The sequence below is a fragment of the Heterocephalus glaber genome, unplaced genomic scaffold, assembly GCF_053883595.1.
Source record: "Heterocephalus glaber isolate CG9 unplaced genomic scaffold, H.glaber_assembly_v1.0 deba00001606, whole genome shotgun sequence".
NCBI classification, from domain to species: domain Eukaryota; kingdom Metazoa; phylum Chordata; class Mammalia; order Rodentia; family Bathyergidae; genus Heterocephalus; species Heterocephalus glaber.
This window is the reverse complement of record NW_028258377.1, coordinates 34,950,647-34,971,145: the sequence shown is the minus strand read 5'-3', so window position 1 is coordinate 34,971,145 and position 20,499 is coordinate 34,950,647. Positions and strand designations below refer to the sequence as shown.

Here is a 20,499-nt window from a genome sequence, read left to right as displayed (position 1 = left end):
AAGGAGCAGTTTAAGGAACAGAAGAATCAGGAGTTTGTTTATTCTTGATGGATATTTGAGGGTGGGGGCAAATGAAATCAGCTCAAGGGAAGGTGAGTGACTGAGCTATGAGAGATTTCAAAAGAACACTGGAAGGGCACAGAAGGTCTCCAAAGCTAGGATGAATCTGGACTCCACCCATGAGGCAAAAATCCCAACATGGCACACCTACCTACAGGAAAGGCTGGCAGAGTCTTTTGCTGGTGTGGGAAGCCTTCCCATGTCCTCTCTCCTGAGCGCTCTCACCAGCCATGTAAGGTAGGCTCCCTACCTCATGGATGAAGATGATGTGACACAAAGGAGCTCCGTGGTCATCTAAATCACCCACCTGGTGAGCCTGGCGAAGAGAGCTCTGCTCCTGGGTCCCCTACACCAGGGCCAGCTGCGCAGCTGGAGACTGAGCCCTGGACACCACCCTGGCGAAGGTGGCCACTGTATCCTTCCCCAGGGCTCCACTGCTGTGGAGGAATAGTCAGCGCTCCCACTTTCTATGGAGCAGTAATGCTGCTCAGCAGCCTCCCCCTCCAATAGACTTTGATTTTTTCCAGGCATTGATCCTGCCCCAGGGTGTTTTCCAGAACCCACTCTGCTCCCTAATTACCTAGTAATGCCAAGTGCTTATGAAAACGCTCTCATTTCTGTGAGGAGGGGAGGAGAGGGGAGGGGAGGGGAGAAAGAAAGAAAGAAAGAAAGAAAGAAAGAAAGAAAGAAAGAAAGAAAGAAAGAAAGAAAGAAAGAAAGAAAGAAAGAAAGAAAGAAAGAAGAAGAAAGAGAGAGAGAAAGAAAAGAAAAAGAGAGAGAGAAAGAAAAGAGAAGAAAGAGAGAGAGAGAGAAAGAAAAGAAAACGCTGCTAAACCTGGCAGAACTTCAGGGTGGGTGATTACATTCTTTGGGGTATGTTCTCACCACACACACACACACACACACACTTACACACACACACTCACGCACGGTCTGCAAAATATTTTGGGAGCTTTCAGTATGAATTGTGCTAGGAAACACAGAAGATATTATCATTATTATTTGGTAAAACATCTCTGAACAGGAGGACTTTCTAAAGCCACAGAGGCTCCCTCCCCGGATTGCATTTGTGCCAATTTGTTAGCTGTCAGCGATCTGTTCTCAGATCATAAATTTGATGGTTTTCTCCCCCCTTGAATCGTTTTGCATGAGAAACCTCAAATATTCAAGCCAGAAGAAACCCTGTACTTTACAGATAGAGGTGCAAGCCTGGGGAGTGGGGGGAGAACTTACCAAGGCCACCAACTGCAAGGGACAGGGCGTGGGGGAGACAAGGGACCCTTAGGTAGCATCGGGTCCTTCTGCTTCCTCACCTCTGTCCCTGTGATCCAGCAGAGCCTCTGTGTCAGCATCAGAACAATCCACAGCCATCACCCCATCTGATCTCCTCATTTTACAGGAGAGAAAACAGAGGTCCAGAGAGGAAATGGACTTGGCCTCAAACTGGACTGAAGGGAAAGAGGTTAGACTCCTGTCTCCTGGCTCCCACGGGCACTCAAGTCTTTGGGCAAGATCAAGTCCAAGCACACCATTTCCACACGCCTCTCTTTCCTTCTGGCCCTTGCAATAAAGGCACATCTAATAGTTTTTTCTCTATATATTACTATTGCCTTATGAAAAATAAACCTGAAGATCAGCCACCCTTGGCCTACATTTCCTTATGGTAATTATTACATGCCCTGAGACCCTGCGGCCACCTCTGAAGGGCATAGACATTGATGTTCTTTGTCCCAACTCCCTGCCCTCTCCCTGGATGACTTCATGCATTTTTCTTTTTTGCCCAGGGGGCATTCAAATTTGAAGTCCTTGCCCAGTACAATTTTTCTTAATTTTTAGTGAGGAACCAAAGCCAAATAAGAACATCTAAGGTTATTTTGCCCCTGTGTTTGTTGGATTTGCAGCATGCCAAGGGATGAACTGGGCCTGGCCAAGGAGTAGGTGCCACGCTGACTCTGGGATGCAGACTAGCAGCATGTGGGAGGCCTTTCCACAGGCTCAGCACTGTCTGGAGCCCTTCCATGAGGTGCTCGTCCATCGGGACCTTCAGGGGCGCCCATCTGGAGGTGTCCTATTTATAATGGGAAAAGTCTTGAAAGAAACTAAACTGAATCTTTCTTCCATGTCACATAATGGAGTGGGAAACTGGCACAGGGGCCTTGGTATGCCTGTTGCTGGCCACTTTTCAGCTTTGGCAGTGTTTACGTTTTGTTGTTGCTGTTGTTGTTGTTGTTGTTTTTGGTACTGAGCTAAGTCCCCAGCCCAGTATTTACATTTTGAACTAGACAGTTCTCTGCTCTGCTCGGAAAGCTAGAGTGCTACACCTGTGTGTTCCACAAGGTTTAGCAGCATCCCTGGCCTCTGCCCACAAGACACCAGTAGTGCTTCTCCAAGGCCTGAACTGAAAATGTCTCCAGACTGTGGCAACCATTCCCCAGGGGAGAAAACCACTGCCACTGAGAACCAGTCTTAAATGAACCATCTAGCTGGCCAGCCTGGGCCTTACACAGTCTGCAAATGAAGCCCCAAGTCCTGTCCTTGTAGGGTTGGAAGGAGAGTGAGCTGAGAGGGTGGATGTCCTGGTGCTGTGTAAATCCATGCGTCACACACCTGCAGGGTTTGGTCACCATCAATCGCAGGAGACTATGAAGTCCAGTGTTTCCAGGCTGATGTTGGGCACAGCAGAGGACTGGAGGCTGCAAGGGGAGGATCTGGAATAGGTTGTCCAGGGCAATGAATCTGGATGTGATATAGTTTTAATCTTTAAGGCTAAAGAAACCACCTTCTGCCAGTGGCCAGTGTTTTCTTTCCTAGTGTTGCCACTGTGGTACACACTGTGTGTGTTGCTCCCTGCCTCTCCACTGCCCCACAGGAATGCACTGGCTTGCAAATCCTGGTCCTGTGCTCCTCTGGATTTCATGTTCTGTCTGCCCTCTCTCCCCAGTCTTACACCACCGTCTTCAGGCACACAGAGCATATGGCATCCTCTCTTGCCTCTGGCCCTTGCTGCTCTCTTCCCTTTGTTTGATTGTCTTCCTCCAGCCATACATTTGTTTTCTGCCTGGAATTTCCTCATCCTTTTGGTCCAGCTCTTGTGAAGCTGTGCTGGATCCCCACAGACAGCCAGACAAGGGTTGCCTCCTTGTCTGGTTCCCTTGGCTGTGTTTACATCTCTCTGCAAGCCTCGCCCTAGTCCGCCTTGGATGTCAGCGGCTGGGTTCATTTGCCTTCCCTCTTCTAACAGGCCTGCGCATGATTCCTTTCCGTTTCCCCAGCCTTGAGCTCCTGACTGATACAGAGTGGGTTCCCCACCATCATTTGAACTAAAGAGAATTTTTGAAGAGAAATGAATAGTTGAACTGAAATGCAATTTGACCTAAACACCCAAGCTTGAAATGTGTAAATTCCATGTTTATTTAATCGTTGAATAATTTTGTACTTAATAGGCCAAGGAGCACTATTGATCATACTTGAGCAGTGCAGCAATGTAGAACTATATTTAGAAGACCTGACGATATGATTTATAATGATCACAGAAAATGCATCTTTTTGCCTTCCTAACCCCTTCCCCTCCCAGTAAGCAAAACAATTCCTACCCATTTCAGGTGGGTGTTGAGGCTTTGCTAATTAATCCTTGTAAATGACTTTGAGATCTTCCTGTGAAAGGTGACAGAAAAGTGTGAAGCCTTTAGTGACAGCCTAATTATTGTTATTACCAGGCACAAAGCTCAGAGAACTTAAAAGATCCCCAGGTACCATTCAAAATAGTAAGAGGCAAAAAATCCAAACGGAGAAATTATAAGATGGAATCATTGAATCACAGACTTTTAAAAATTGGCAAGGACCTTAAAGGTGATCTTTCCAGATACCCAAACTTATTCTTACACTTCTGGATTTTCCCTGCCCAGTACTTACTGCTCTTAGAGCCTGAGGGTTAAGACTTGGACCCCAAAGGTGGAGTTTCCTGTGTTAAAATCCCCAGTCTCTTCCTTGTCAGCTGCCCAAAACTGGAGAAATCTTTAGAGTCTAGTGTCTTTATCAATGAAATGAGAATTCGATTAACTACGGCAGGGATTGTTATCCAAATAAATGATGCAGGTTCAAAGCATTGCATGGGCACTGGCACAGGATAAGAAGTGAGTAAACAATCTCTTTACAAATCTCTCTAGCCAATTTGTAGAGTAACACAGGGAATCATACAGCATCTGACCTCCAAGTTGTCCCTACTTTAGGGGCTGCTTTGAACATGGGCTCATAGTCCTTGCAAATCCCAGCCCTTAGAGCTGTCAGGAGCACATGTAATTGTTCAGTCTCTTGGTGAAGGAAGTGAGCAATCCCTGGGTAAAATGATCTACTTCAGGGGCAAAGAAATAATCAGGTCCAAAGTCTATTTGCTCTCTTTCTAGCTAAGGAAAAAGTGCGCCTTTCCTTTCTGGGTTATCCTGTGTAGGGTGGAAGTTCTGGCCAGTGCAGTGGGCCAAGGGCTAACGGCCGGAACACTGGTGAGGGTAGACCGGGCTGCACATCTTGAGACCTCACCTCTTGAGCCTCAGCATTCTCACCTGTAAGATAGTCACTTCCTCTCCAGACTGCTAGGAAGCTGGCCCTGCAAAACGGGAAAGTGCTCTCAGCTGTGAGTGACTGCAGGTTCGTAACACACTTCTTTCGTGAACACAGTCTCTCTACAGGTTGCTTCTACAGAAGTCCAAGTCCAGAGGGCTCTGTGGAGTTCCTGGCTGCCCTGGACACCACCAGCACCCAGAGGTAGCTGAACCAAGCCTGAATCTTCTCACTGGAATCCCTGCCAAGTGAGTCATGTAATTGCTCCGTGTGAGTATCCGAAGTCTTCATTGCACACCCACATGGTCCTGATGCTATGGATCCCACCTGAGGCAGGAAAGGGGGAAAGGGGCCCCTTCTTTAATGGCTACATGCGAAAGGGATCACCATGTCCTCTGAAGGCAGACAGTACTCCCACAGGTCCAAGTCCCTACAGCTGCCAGTCATTCTCGGGCCTCCTGTTGTCTGCAGCTCTCACTCCTCCTGTTAGAAGGGGAAAGCTCTGTTTCCTTTGAATTTTTTAGAGGGATTTCTGGGGTCTTCCCCTCAGGAATTAGTTGTAGGAATAACTGGGCCAGTGGAGTGCATGAGATGCATCCGGTACAGCCTGGCTGTGCACTCCCAGAAAAAGTGACCTAGATCAAGCCGCTGGCGAATCCAGGACTATTGTGGGGCCCCCTGCCACCTCCTGACTTCAGCTGAACGCACATTCCCAGGACCACCCCAGTCTGGGGGCTCGGGGAGAGGGCAGAGCCGGCCCAGAAGTGGGGAGGGTGAAGGGGACCCGGTGACCCTGGGGGGACAGGCGTCCCGCCACCCGCACCCGCTCTCCCCTCCTCCGCCCACGCGGAGAGGAGCAGGAGGTGAGGATGGGCCACAGGATGACAGGCAGGGGAGGTTGGCTGTGGAACTCCGAGCTGGCTCTGTGGGCACCGGCACGGGGCGCCCGCCTGTGAGTGTGGGGGAGAGGGAGCGAGCGGGGAGGGAGCGAGGCAGGAGAGGCGGAGGAGAGGGGGAGCGAGCGCTCGCAGGCAGGAGCTCGGGCTCCTCTCCCTGCTCAGTTAATCCGGCTGTCAGTTGGTGTTAACGCTGCAGTGTAAGTGCTGGGATTCCAAGGAAACAAACCTCACAGAAGGGAGGCGGAGAGGAAGGAGGGAAGGAAGGAACCGCTGGAGGAGAACCAGAGGCAGAGCCGCTCGAGGAAGAAAGGAAAGGAGGGGAGGACACCAAATCTATGATTGGATCTGGGCTTCTTTCTCGCCAATGCAAACAGGAATATGCAGCACATTTTTGCCTTCTTCTGCACCGGTTTCCTAGGCGCGGTAGTAGGTGCCAATTTCCCCAACAATATCCAGATCGGTGAGTGAGAGGGGCAGCCTGGGCCGGGGACTTTCCGAAGCTGGAAGGGGCTTTTGCAGGGGGATCGTCACCGCCTCCTCAGTACAGCGGCTGTGCTTGGTTTCTGTCTGAGGCTGTGCAGGAGAAGGGGAGGGGGCTTCCTGGGCCCGAGGGGGGCAGAGGAGAAGTGTTCACGCGCGCACACACAGGTGCACACACGCCACTCACACCCCAGGCGGGAGCATGTGAAATGGAGGAACCACTGGCCCGGGGAGGGGGGGGATCCGACTGTGGCTTAGAACTGGGTTGTGGGTATTTAAGGAGTTCACTTGGTTGCTTGGTAGATGGTGCCTGATTTCATTTATTTATATGAACGTGTCCGGTGGGCGTATTTATCCGTGATTATATATGAGGTGTCCACATGTGCAGTGGGTTCTTGGCTAGGGGACGTAAAAGAGACCCCTCTTTTAGAAGGGAAGAGTGTTGGGTTGATTGTAGCTGCTGAAAGAATAATGGAAAGGGCCCCCACTCTAAGGGCAGGGGCGCTCTCTCCTGCTGTGGACCCCCCCACCCCAGCTGCCTTCTCTTTGCTGTCTGCCATGCTGGGCACATGGTCCTCACTCCCCCACTCCTGGAACTTCCTAGCTGCCTCTTTTCTGTTCCTTCCATCGCCCCCTCCTCTCAGATACCCTGTCCACAGACACTGCCTCCCTTTTACACACATACAAACACACGCACACACACTGCAAACCCCCCCCCCCAGCCAATTGTTCCCATCCCTGGGCTCCATGCCCTCAACTTGGAGGCAGCTTTCAACATGCTGCATGCCTTTTTGCCTCTGAGCTCCATCCCTTGGTTGTGTGCTTCTAAATGGTCCCCACCCTCCCTGTGTTCATGAGGGAGCTGACAGATATCGCTACCCCTCAAAATCATAAGGGAAAGCAAAACAAAGAAGAGCAATAACACCAATAACAAGGCATATCCACAGGGCTGTGGCTTCAGTGTGACCAGCATTTCATGACTGTTTGTGTCCCAGAATCAAGCAAGCTGCTTTGCTTGGAGGCAGCTCTGTTGGTTTGTTTTTTCCCCTCCTCCTAGGGAAATAGCTCCACCAGACAAAGTTCTCATTGCTGTGAGTTTGTGTCTTTGTTTGAGAGTGTGTTTGTCGGGGGCTGTGGTGCAGCTGGTGTGTCGGCAGGAAAGCATGTGCTGCAGCAGAGTCTCTCTGGGCCTCTCCAGCTAGCTGGTACCGAGGGTGGTTGGCATGGCTGTGGAGTCACTTGCTTTGTTTCCTGACACCTGTTAGTCTACCTTCTGAAACGTGTGTGTACGTGTGCTCGTGCCTGACAGGGAGAAACTTGGTGCCTTCGGGAGACACTTCTGTCACAGCCCAGCCTGTGGGCTCCCCTCCCCCTCCTCCCTTTCATTCACTGCTGGAGAGGAGGAAGGAGGGCTGAGAGGTGTTTGGGGTGGGGTGGGGTCCTCTGGGAAGCGAAGGTGGAGCCTCAGAATCAGAATGATTTTGGTTGTTGTTGTTACTCTTTAAAAGGAGGGCATGTGGACCTGGGAAAACCAGTTGCTCTTAGGCAAGGAACTGTTTATATTAGGACTTAGGCATGATCTACAGTTTGCTGATTGTAAATGCTTGCTTTCCTTGGGTGGATTTGTGTATATCATCATGGGTATAAATGAATGGAGAAATGCTTATATGCTACATTTACTCATGTATCACTGCAGATGTTTCATCATATGTAGTCCCAGTCTGCTTGCTCAAAGGATAAAATCATTGTTGCTATTTTCAAACAAGACAAAAAACTCTTAAACTGTATGACAAATGCTGAAAGCGTCCATGCCATTAGGGTATACTTGATTCTACTAATAAGATCTCTACCCAAAACTAGGTAATCCATTTTCTTCTTTTTGTACTTAAAAATGAACATGCACCCACTGGATCAGAAGTTAGAAGTGCATCACATTGAGACTCTGATTCCTGTAGGATCTTAGATAAACTTCTCTGTAAATATTCGCTATAGTTCAGTCTCTAGAAATAACTGGTTTTAATTCACAGAAATTTATTTTAATCCACTTGTGTGTCCACAGTGAATACACAGGCAAGCCCTGTACTCTTATTTCTTGGAACAGGAGCCCTGGCAGGCAGCTTTACTGTGCTTTCTGTGGAAATAGAATGTTTGTACGTCTTGACATTCTCGAGACCCCACATCCTTGAAGCACAAGATTCTGCCATGCAAACACACAGTGGTAATCCCTTATGTAACAAGTCACTCCTAGGTAGCTGGGAACATGAATGATGAAGGAAGCAAAACCCTAAAATGCCACTTGCAGAAAATTAAGAGTTTCCAGGGAAAATGAATAATCAACTCTGGAGGCAAGAGAATAAATAGTTAAATGGCATACAGGTCTTGCCAAAGATCAAAAGTATCAAATCAAATAGTTAGGATGTCAGAGAAGCCCACAGGTCCCAGTCATAGATTTCAGTCACCTTGCAGTATTTGCTAGACCCACTTCCCGTACGGCTCTGTGATGAGAGATGGAGCCCATCAGAGACAAATCAGACGCAGGCAGAGTTGCTGCGTATGGAAAAGCATGGGCCTCCTAGGTGCTTTGCCCAAGGGAAGGGGGAGAGAAACACCACAGGGTTGCTTTCTCTGCCCTTCGTTGAACTGAAGGGTGCACAGTTAAAGGTTTGAGCAGAGTAATAAACGTTAGGGGCTCTGTCACATACAAGCTCATCCGCAGGAGCTAAGCCTCAGCATCCGGTTGAATCTATTTAAACTCATTCCTACCACTAAAAACTACAACTAGTGGCTTTGGCTTGGGAGAAAAAATGCCTCATCTGGGGTGGGTCACTAAGGAACTAAAACCTGTCTCTAGCCCAGATACCATGTTACATGTTCTTTTCTCACAGGGGGACTATTTCCAAACCAGCAGTCACAGGAACATGCTGCTTTTAGATTCGCTTTGTCGCAACTCACAGAGCCCCCAAAGCTGCTCCCCCAGATTGATATTGTGAACATCAGTGACAGCTTTGAGATGACCTATAGATGTAAGTAATTGCTTCTATTTCTGAGATTTCTTTCTCGCTAGCCCAATGAGAAGAGGGCCTGTGTGTAGGTGGTAATGTCGCAAAAATGACTTGAGTTGTCATTCGTCTTCATAAGAGAAAGCCCTCCAAGAAACATTTGCAGAGCTTTTTGAGTGATTCCAGCAGTTGGTATTTAGATCCTGCTATGCTTCATGGAATGCGTTTGCTTTTTCACTGTCAGCTAACTTTAAATGCCAGGCTGATGGATGCTTGGGTGGACTGCCTCTCCCCTACCTTGCTGAGGCTTTCTGGTTCAGCTGAGAGATCTTCACATATAGAAAACTTCTGAGAGATACAGAATTAAAGGTTCTGACTTTAGCAGAATGTGTTTAAAATTCTTAAGCCACTTCAGTCTAAAAGCTAAAAGGAGAAAAATATTCTGATAGCCTGATAAAAAAAAAGGTAGATGAGAAGTTGAATACTTGGTTTCCTATTTTTGCAAGTAACCAATAACTATTAAAACATGGTGCCCTGATTATTTGCAAAATGGCTTGAAGTGATTGATTCATTAAGACATGTTTGTAGAATTAAAAAATCTGAAAAGTTTACACAGCTTATACGACAGCCTTTGAGCATAAAGAACAGAGGTGACTTTGAGAAAAACTGGCATATCAGCCCTATCAAAATTGAATGCATTATAAAATGTGGGCAACAAATGCTATTCTGAGTTTTTCTGGCAACTAAGACTGAAAAGGAAATTCATGTAGTTGGCTGCATGATTGCCACTTTATGTCAAATGAAAGTATAAAAATTAATCAGTTGAGACATGTGTCCTCTATGAATTAAGCTCAACTACGAGTTCACAGCAAGAAAGGGTCAGCAGAGTGGGCAAGGGGAATCAAAGCTGGATTGAATTGGCACCACTGGCACGGTGACTTTGGCTGAGCTGTGGAGGGTTGAAGGCACAAACCAGGTCTTTCATCTCTTCCCTACATTCCCTATTTGGTGGGATCAATGATCTGAACTGAAGAGGCTTTGAAGTCTCAAAATGAGAATTCAGAATTCTCCTTATTCCTAGGACTGCTCATAAGATGATGACATGAATGCAAGAATTACAGTTATGCCAAATTCCACTTATTCAGGACTTACTGTGCATCAAGAACCATGATAAGTATTTTATAGATATTTACAGCAGCATTCATTACCATTTATTAAGCATTGGCCACAGTCCATGAAAGGCAACTAATTGCTTTTCATATGTTAGCTCACTGAATCCTGACAGGAACCTTATGGAGAACTCTGTTTTCCTCATTTTAGACCTAAGGAAACTGAGGCAGCAACAGGTTATGTAACTTACAAAGTCACTTGGGAAATAAATAGCGGTCTTGTGACCTCAAGGTCCATGTTCCTGTGCACTATGATAGATACACCCATCCTTACAGCAATTTAATTAGCTATTGTGAGGTTATCCAAGAAGTGAAAGGGAATATTCAAGGTCTTGTAAGACGGTGGCCTGATATAGCAACTAAAGAGAAGAACCGACAGCTTTTCAAACTATAGCGGTGATTTTACACAGGAATAAGCCATTGAAAAACAAAACTGTGCTGCCACATTTTAGTAATGCTAAGACTGAAAATCTAGTCCATTGAGTTGTTCACTACCCTTTCAAAAGTGCTAAAATTGTGAAATATAGTTCTGGAAAACTAGACTAATATAGAGTAGGTATTTAACTAGCAGATGACCTCCCATTCCCTTTCATATGGCTCAGAGCAGGGTCTATGGGGAAAGGATTTGGGTATGTACCTCAGTGTCCCTCTAAACCACCTAAGGTTATGAATAATCCTTTGAATATACACGCAAGAATTAATATATTTCCTGGAGGGAGTCTCCATATCTTTTTTCATATTCTCAGAAGGGTTCATTATTCAAGGCTTACTTGCTTAGAGAATCAAGAAAAACAAATGGCTGGCATGTGTATTCATGGAGACCTGTCTACAGCAGAGGCTGATGGAGAGAGACGTTAACTGCTTTCCTAGTGTCAACATGTTGACTGGCAGAAAAAGATAATAAAAGACAAAAATAGAAGGAAATGTTCTAAGGCAAAAGGTGGTGTTTCTATACCATTATCTTCAGAACCTAAGACCTGATCGCTAATAGACTCCTTAGCTATTTATTAGGGAGGCAGAAGTATGGTGTAGGCAGTGTTATCCATTACAATCAGTGGATCTGGAATAGATGAATCTGGATTGTTGGACTTGATGCCTGCCATATGCTAGTGTACAGCTTTCCAGCCATGCCTTCTTGGTTCATTTGGCTATTCTTTAGTGGTTTCTTCAAAGCTATGAACTGAGATGGACTTTGGAAATGCAGAGATGATAAAATGCTCTGGCTCTCAAGTAGCATACGATCCAGTGGGGGACATTTGGTATGGGGATTTTCTAAGAAGTAGTCATGTTATTTTGTGCTTAGACTTTAAGTCTTCTCTTTGGTTTCAAAATCAGAGGGAGTATTGGGCAAAGGGGCTGAAACAGTTGTGGTATAATTTCAGGCCTCCCTTGAGTAGTCTTTGTTAATGCTCATGTAAAATTAGGGAACGCTCTCAAGAGTATATTCACTGTGGTCCATGGGGGTGGGGAAACTGTACATCTGCTCTGATTCAAATTGAGTAAGAATAGCAAAGGGAGTAGAATGGTTTGGGGCAGAATGGGTTAATTAATCATGTATGGAAAACCAAGAAAAGTATGTTTTTCAAATGCAATTTTGCATGCTTTTAAAAATATGGATTAGTAATTACCTTAAATTAACTGCGTCAATCAGTCTCCAGAAAATGCCAGATATTTGTGTTCATTTCATAAATTTTGCTGTCATTTGATTCTTTCCCCCTGGTGTACTTTGCTATTCCGTTATCCTTCCACCAGAGGGTGGAGAAGGGAAGAGAGATGAAATATAATAGGAATTGTTCCTAGTAGATGTTTAACAACCAGGGATTTAACACCTAAAAATAAAGGTGATGGTTACAGGGTAGAGATGCAGGAAAGATGGAAGAAAAGGATTACTAATATCACTAGCCAAGGCAACCATGTGCTATCTGCTTTGCATTCAGCCCTTCTTGCTTTCTTTGTCTACCACGATTAAAGTGATTGAATCTACAACCCCAATGTCTTGGGATTGCCTCCAAACACTCTTCTAAGCTGACAAGGGTAGGGGTGGGGAAGGATGTCCACAGAGCACGTTACTTATTGGCCAGATATTAAGTCTACCTTGATACCTTCCTGGTAAGTACAAAGAAAGAAATGAAGTTCTGATTGGGGTTTCAACACAGAGTCTGAGAACTGTGGCAACTTAGGCCTTACTTTGTATTCATTAGTCCATTTGTTCATTCATTCATTCATTCATTCAGCAAATACATGCTGAATGTCTACACCAAGCACTGTGCCAGATGATGGGAGTGAAGGCCCTGATGCCATGAATGTAAGGACCAACACCATTTAGCCTCTTCCCTTGTGAGGCCCGGAGTTTAGCTTAGAGGTCTTTAAATTGCATTGTACCTAAGATTCACCAAGGGAGCCCACTTAAAGCAAGACCCGAAAGTAGACTCACTACTTCCTGGATCAAAATATTCAAGAGCAGGTCCCCAAAGGATTTTGTAGTAATTAATATGGGTATCACACTTTAAGAAACTCTTTTATCTAAAAAGTCTTTTTCTTAGTAAGCATTTTTGAGCCCGTACCCAAACCCATGGATGATGTTAAGTACCACAAATGCAGGCAAAACTAAGCTGCATCCCCTGCCCTAGTGAGCCAGGCTGTACTGTAAAGAGAAAATTAAAATGTAATGTTGCAAGTACTACTGCAGCAATTTGTATGGTGTGTTGGAGACATTAAGGCACGGAATTGGCTTTTCAGACAGTGATGGGGAATTGAGTTGTAATGCTAATCAGAAGTTTTGCAGGAGATAAAGGTGAGGGCAGCAAAGGGGAAGAAGCAAGTGTCCTGTGGGCAGAGAATGGCATACGCAAGAAGAATGCTTCACCTTATGTTTGCCCTGCTCTGAGCTCCACTGGCCCTCCACAGTGGGTTTCTCACTTGCCATTTCTCAAGCGCTATAGAAAAGGTCACCCCACGGCCACCCACAAGCCAGATTAGCACAGGGATGGATTCTTTGGGTCTACACTGTATTTAAGAAGTTTGGAATTTCATATCAACATTAAGAAACCCTGTCTGGGCCTCAAGTCCACACAGCCTCAGTTTGCTGGTCTGCACAGGCAGTGCCCCACCTAAACGGCCCACTTCCCATGTACTTCACCTGTCTCATTTTCTCTACCACCTGCTGGCTCTGGAAGCATTGAGTTTGCCCTGGTTGACTTGTCCTGCGTGGCGCTTGTGTGTCTTTATAGATTAGTTCTACCTACCTTCAAAATATGTGGTGCTGTCCAACAAGACTGTGTCAGTTTGGTGTCACATAGCACACCTAGAAATAACCCCTGAGACCAATGAACAAGTGTCTCCATGAGTCAGGGCATCACCCAGCAACCCACAGCACAGTGGGACTGCCTGTCTGGTGGACCTCCTTAAGAAGCTCAAGGCAATTCTAACGGGTCTATAGGCACTGGGAAGAGACAGAGGGCTTCTTAGCTCATCATTTTCAGAGTTCAAACTAACAGTCTTTAGGCTTGTTTTGTTTGACCGGCACAATCCTTTTTAAAATTTAGCACAAAAATCCAGATTTATGGCTTCTGCCTATGGCATTAAGCAACCCCGGGCCCACACTGCTACTCAGGTTGTATTATCTACAACTTAGAAGTGCTTCTCTCTTTTAATTTAAGGCATACAAGTTTACTAAAGCTATCACTTCACTACTTCCTGTTGTACGTGTGGCCAGTGTCACTGAATCAATAGGCCAATCTGCTCACACCTGATTTGTATCTTTTAGCATCCAGTATTTTACTATTTCCTTTCAGCATTGTCTCTGTAACAAATACCATAGGACACAAAAGAATATGGATTCTTGTTCTTAAAAAAATTAGTCTAAATACAGCAATGAAGAGAATCATGCCTGGTGATGGAGTAAAGAAACATTATGTTGAAGACTTACTATGTTCCAGATACTTCACAGATGTTGCCTTATTTAATTTTTATAACAATCTTTAAAGGTTATATGCCCATTTTATAGCAGTACTACTGATGCTAGGTGAGACTGTTTCTTTTTCATATGATGCAGTGAATTGGAGCCTTAGTATTTGAAGTCAGTCTTGGGGCCTTTGACTCTATGTCAGATTCTGAAACTTCTTCAGTTGATGTTACAATCTGATTTTGGTTCCTCCATCTTCACCTCTGCCTTCACTTCAAGAAATACAGGTGTTTGATACAGGTAGATGACTCTGTCAATTATTCTTATTATAATATTGGTAATCATCAGCTTTTCTGATTTGTAAACATTTCTTCCTCTGGCTAAAGACCTGTGCAGGCTTTGGTGAGATTGCTGCTGTCCTCTTGGAGACTGAGAATAAAGCAGTCATGTAAGACATTTGGAAAATGGATAAGATTCATTTCTTTGTTCATTCATTCATTCAAAGCACTTTTATTATTGCCTTCTATGAGGCATATGGACTATCACTCTCCCCTCCCCTACCCTTGCAGAAAGCCTTCATTGATTACAGAATACTTTCCCATTGAATCTACACATGACCTCAGATTCCCTTTCACCACAGCATTCTAAGCAACTAATACAAATTGGCCAGACTTGATGCAAGAGATGAAATCCATTTGCTGGTACAAGGACTCACACTATAAATTGAGGAAAATAAAATGTGTTAGGCATTGATTCTCCCCTTAAGGGGCCCAGGTTCTTGTAGTGGAAATAGGCATAAACAACAAAAATGTGGCACAAGGACTGAATCTCTCTCTCTCTCTCTCTCTCTCTCTCTCACACACACACACACACGCACACTCACACACACACACAGACACACACACTTCTGTATTCAGAGGAGGGAAAGAAAACTTGTTGGAGGAATCTAGATTTCATCAAACAAGGACATTTGAACTGAAATTACAAAGACAAGTAGGATGTAGATGTACCATATTTGGTGCAGTGAAAAGTACACTGAATTGGGATTTAAACAGACGGATTCAAATGATAGACTATCTTTTTGAATTGTTCAGGGATGGCTTTGGAAAATAGCCCCTGCCCCCAGGCTCCATCTTTATTTATACAATGAATCTCATAATCTATGGGAGTCCTTCTAGAACTACATTTTTATGTTGACGGCATATGGAAGCTCCAGGGGTAGAGGAAGCCCTAGTATAACCTTTGACTGGGAGAAGATTCCCAAACTAACTGAGAACCTAGGGAAAGCTCTGCTCCCTCCCTGGCTCTCCAAGTTGAATGACCAGGACACGTTTTGTCTACATGTGCTGGACCATTAAGCCTACTCTGGGCCTCAGGTTCATTCACTTGATATTCAGCCAATATTTATGGAGTGCTCACTATTGTGAGCAAAATCAGAAAGCGGCCCTGGGCTCATGGAACTAACCAGCTAGTAAGGGATGCAGATATGAGTCAAATAACTGCACAAATGACTATATCATTATACGTTGTGATAAATGATCTGAAAGAAAGGGCCATGATTCTATGAAAGCATATTACAGAGGAACCAGCTCTGGGCAGGGGCCTGAATAGGCATTGGAGCTGACAGCTAGAATTTTGTTGATGTAGAGCTGGGAACAGGAGGAGGATTCTGAGAGCTTCCTGGGCAGAGGCCTGCTGGGGGGATCGGGGCAAGGTGTGGGTCTGGAAAAGGTGGCAAGCTCCAGTGCTCCCTGTGGATTTTGAGCCCCAGGAAACCCACCGAAAGTATTAAGCAGAAAAGTGCCATGTTTAGGTTTTTGTTTTCTCACCAGGAATTAGACACTTGAGAGCACTCTGTCACATTCACGTTGCCTGGAGACCCTGGGCTTATTTGGCAATGGCTTGTGTTCCTTTATTTCGGTCACCAATTTGGGATGGAGTCTGGCAGATGGGCAGAGGGTAAGGACAGATGCCAGCGGAAGGGAAGCTGATGGTGGTGTCCGGGTGAGATGCTGTTGCAGAACATGGCTCTGTGCGTGCCCGTGGGTGTCTCTGGAAATACCTGAAGGGTCCGACTCCCGGCAGGGCCTGAGCTCCCGCGATTCTGGGTGCAGCAGGGAATCATCTAGTTTCCCCGCTCAGCTCATGACCAGGCACATGTACACAAAGGAATCTTGGCTGCTGGTCGTATGCAGATTTATGCTTCTGTTTTCCTCCACTTGGACCTACAAACTCCCTGGGAATTCTGGCCTTCTGGTCAATAACAGCTCTTCTTTCTTCTCCTCCATTTAGCTTTCCTTGCTTTCTCCTGTTCACACTTTCCTCTGCCCCTTAGTCCCGTGTATCACCCTCACAGCAATTATCCAAATTTAGCACTAGGTTTCATCACCTAATCCTTGCCTCATCTTCCCAACTGTACTAGGCAACTTGAGGCCAATGGCCTTGTTTTCTTCAGCTTCCTCTTAGTCTCCACCACAGAGCAGCATCCAGTGGTACTAGGTGAATGAATGAACAAATCAATGAATGACTGAAAGTTGCATATTACATACCACCAATGGCGGAGACAAGAATAAGCCTGAATTATTGCTTATTCATTAAGAGTCTGACATTATAAGTTCCAGCAGGCTGTACTGTAAATCCCTATGGATGGATATCTAGTGTAGCTGGAGAGTGATGAGGGTGAAACCCAGATGTAAGTCAAATTGAAAGCTGATTCCAACTCTTTGTGGATGATGGTCACAAAGGACACCTAAAAAGCGTTAAGGTTCCATTTCCTAAACAAAGAATTTGGGGTCCACAGCTTGGTTCTGTCATTGATACATCAGCCTTGCAAGGGTCATGCAAGTTGAATCACCTTTGAACCTCAGTTGCTTTCAACTATGAGATGAAGGAAGTGCAGAGGAAGGGGAGGAGAGGGAAGGGGACATAAAAAGAATTGAGAGGTGATATTTACATGTACCACCTTCCCACAGTGCAATCATTATGTGATACAAATACGTACTAATAAAGAAAGAAGGTAATAGTGAGATTGACCATGCATAGTTATGGTGAGAAGGACCAAGTGACAGTGGGTTTTCAATTAACTTTCCAATCAATAAAATACCATGATGTATGAACTTTTATTCTCTCCTTTTAATAGAGGAAGAAACTCTCAGGAAGCTCAAGGGCTTTGAGTGTTTCTTATTCCATCCCTAGACACATGGGCTGGGAGGGCTTTCCGGATCCCATTGCCTGCCGCAGGTCTCCTCCAATGACAGCAGCCCTCCTCTCTGGGGTCGGTGTATCCTTTTTGAGCTCCTCATACAGCTCTCTCCACTTCTAACCAACTTGTACTGCATCCTGCCATCCTCAGTTGAAACGTGTAGAGCACTGGGGTTATTGGACATCTCTTTCCATCTCCAGCTGCCCTTGTGATGTTGGTGGGTCCAAGCCTGCTGTCCAAAGAGCACAAGGGAGCTCCAGGTCTGGCTCTCTGGGGACACAGTCAGAACTAGGGTTCATGAAGCAGCTGGAGCCTAATGAAATTGACAGCCAATGGTTAAGCCTGTTTGGGGGGTATTCATTATGTAAAACCTCTAGGATGGAAATAACTTATCAACAATAGTTATTATTTTGTGTTCAGAAGTAAAAATGTGTTATAGAAAACCATGGAAACACAGACACCAAACAAAACTTAGGTAATTATAAGACTAAAGATAAATTTCTTTTTTCTGAACATATTAACTTAAAAATTAATAGATTGATTTATATTTTATTTGTAATATGACTTTTACTTAGTATTACATTTATGTTACTTTTACTATTTCACATTCATTTTTAATGACTTCTTTAAGCCCATGATACATCTGTACCTTAATCTAGTTAACCCATGTCCTTTTATAGGTTGTCTAGTTTATTTGAAATTTTTTTTCCTAAAAAACAGTGCTGTGATAATTACCCTAAATTTTTTCATGATTTGCATGTTTTCTTACTTTAAGAGCATTTTTAGATCCGTAGAATAATTTCCAATGAAATTTAGTAGATTAATCAGTGTATATAAGATTTGAAATAACTCACTCTGCCGATTCTGACAAGAGCTTGCTGTATGACCTTGCTAACTCTTTGTGTCCAGTTAGTCTCCAGATATATAACTATGGGTTCTTAACACTAGCTTCTTAGAGTTATTAAACAAGTGAATGCCATTTCTTATATGAAAGAGCTTTGAAAAATCAGAAGTGCTAGGCAAATGTAGGGTACTGCAATTAACCAGGCTTCTCATCTATTAACATAAATGCATCATAAGTACAATGTGACTAATTAATCTTTAGTATTTTCCTATGAGGGTGGTCATTATCTGTGAATAAATCTATTTTGTGGATGGGAAAAATTTGCAGTTTTAAAGCTAGGCTTATCCTGGGTTCAAATATGTAGCAACACTAAATCTGAAAACATTTTCTTTCACTTATGATTCAGTCTACAAGAATGGACTAAGTATGTAGGTCACACAGTGCCTATGGCTTAAGAAATCATTGTTTATAGGAACAAAAGGTCAAACCCATTTGGACAAAAAGCAGTCAGAACTCTTTAGTAGCGAGTCATAGAAACCTAATTATCTGCATAGTTCTCACTAGAGGTATAGCTGAATTCTAGGATTTGAATGATGTATCAAAACTGAGACTTAGATTTCCTTACTGTCTGGCATATGCATGCCACTTACGCAAGTCCAGTACTGCCAGTCTTCACCTACTCAGCTCAAGGTCCCATGGAGAAGGAATTTCTCTTTCCAATCATTTCTACAGAAGTCCTGAGACTCTTGTCACTGAATGAAACCCAGGACATGCACCTGTTTCTGAGTGTAATACAGAGGTTAGAATACTAGTCTTTTTGGTTCATCAAATGTTCTTTCCTAGAGCTTGAGGTGGTGAGAAGGACCAAATGATTATCCACTCCAAGTATATGGACATTAGGAAGGAGTAGTTTCCCCAAAGGAAATCAGAGTCCCATCACTAAAGGAAAGGAGGCTGGATGCTCATTAGACAAAATAACATTGTTGTCTTTCCATTACCCATCTCTTTAGAAGGAAAAATTTAGACAGGCTGAAGAAAAACCAATGCAGAAGCCGGAGCAGCCACCACAAGCAGCACACAAGGGATTCTGGTGGGTAAGGCCAGATCAGAGAAGTAAGTCAGGCAAAAGGTTTGAAATTCAGGCTGATGGATTTATTGGAGCCATGAAGGGTCTTTGTTGATCCCTGCCCAGCCAGAGCCAACCGATGCTTATGAAACAGTTCTAGAAGGTGCTGTTCATGAACATGGATATGCCTGGGGGTGGTCCCAGTAGGATTGGGCCATTAGTCCTAAGATACCTATTGGTACTGAGCTACCTATACTCTCTCCCAGTGACCAAGACACTTCATGCTCCAGTCGCTCAAGCTATTGTACACAAACTCTTTAACAGTCCCAGTTGGAATCTTGGCTGCAAATCTGATAAGCCCACATCACCAGATGGTAGGTTCTTCTAAGTCATTCCATCCCCTCTGGTTCTTGGCAGGAATGAATTCTTCCCTGTGCCTGATGAGGGGGGACAGGGGGAGCCAGAATCAAATGAAAGAGGCTTTAACCTCTGTTAAACAGGCAGTGATCTTAAGCTTGTTCCTGTCCAGTGTGAACAGAGCAGCATGGTTCTTTCACATAAGGTTATGGATTTAGAGTGAACTGAGATTCTAAAACTAATACTGATGAGGCACGGGGTTGTAATGGCTGAAAAGTGGTTTAGCTAAAAGGGTCAGGTGATCTAAAGGAGAACATTCATTTAGTCAATCACTGATATTTATGGAGCACTGTGGTAGACAGGATTATCATTTGACAATTCTTCATCAGAATACTTCCCTGATGCATTTTTTTTATGTGTCATCATGTGACTTGCTTTAGAAGTTTGGATATTGATAGGTGTGTTTCAAGCAGAAGCTATGAGAATACATAGGCCCTAGAGACACTGCCAAGTCCTAAAGACAGAGAATTACAAGCAGCAAATCTGTCCAGCAAACCAACAAACTAAAATCTCAAGCAGAGCTGTCCCACCTGACTTGTGACCCAGGAACATCAGAAGAAGTGTTGTACACTAGTGAATCTGGGATTGCTCTGTGCTACAGCAATAACTGACCGATACAAGTGACCACTGTGTGTTGAACACAGTCTCAGAGAAACACTGGAGAATGATACAGTCCTGGTCTCTGTGAAGCATTTATTCTAGTTAGGGAGACAGACAATAAATACATTCACAGATTTTTTAAAAAGATCATTACCAGGATCAAAAAGAAAATAGCATGTGACACCATAATCATTACACTGGAGAAAATCACCTGCTTTAAGTGAGGTGATTGAGCACGGTTTCTACAAGGAAGTCAATTTTGAACTCAGACATAAAAACTGGAAAAGAACCAGCCAAGAGTA

General features: G+C 44.5%; 1 protein-coding gene across 2 annotated transcripts in view; it reads left to right on the top strand.

Moving 5' to 3' along the window:
- The first annotated feature begins 5,270 nt into the window (after positions 1-5,270).
- Gria1 (glutamate ionotropic receptor AMPA type subunit 1) overlaps positions 5,271-20,499 on the top strand; it is a 309,950-nt gene continuing 294,721 nt past the window's right edge. The window contains exons 1-2 of one of the 2 annotated variants that reach the window (XM_004836538.4): positions 5,271-5,976; positions 8,882-9,019. In XM_004836538.4, the coding sequence (XP_004836595.1) occupies positions 5,895-5,976; positions 8,882-9,019 (220 nt within the window). In that variant the 5' untranslated portion in view covers positions 5,271-5,894. The remainder of the gene's footprint in view (positions 5,977-8,881; positions 9,020-20,499) is intronic. The other variant, XM_004836539.4, reaches the window with a different exon arrangement.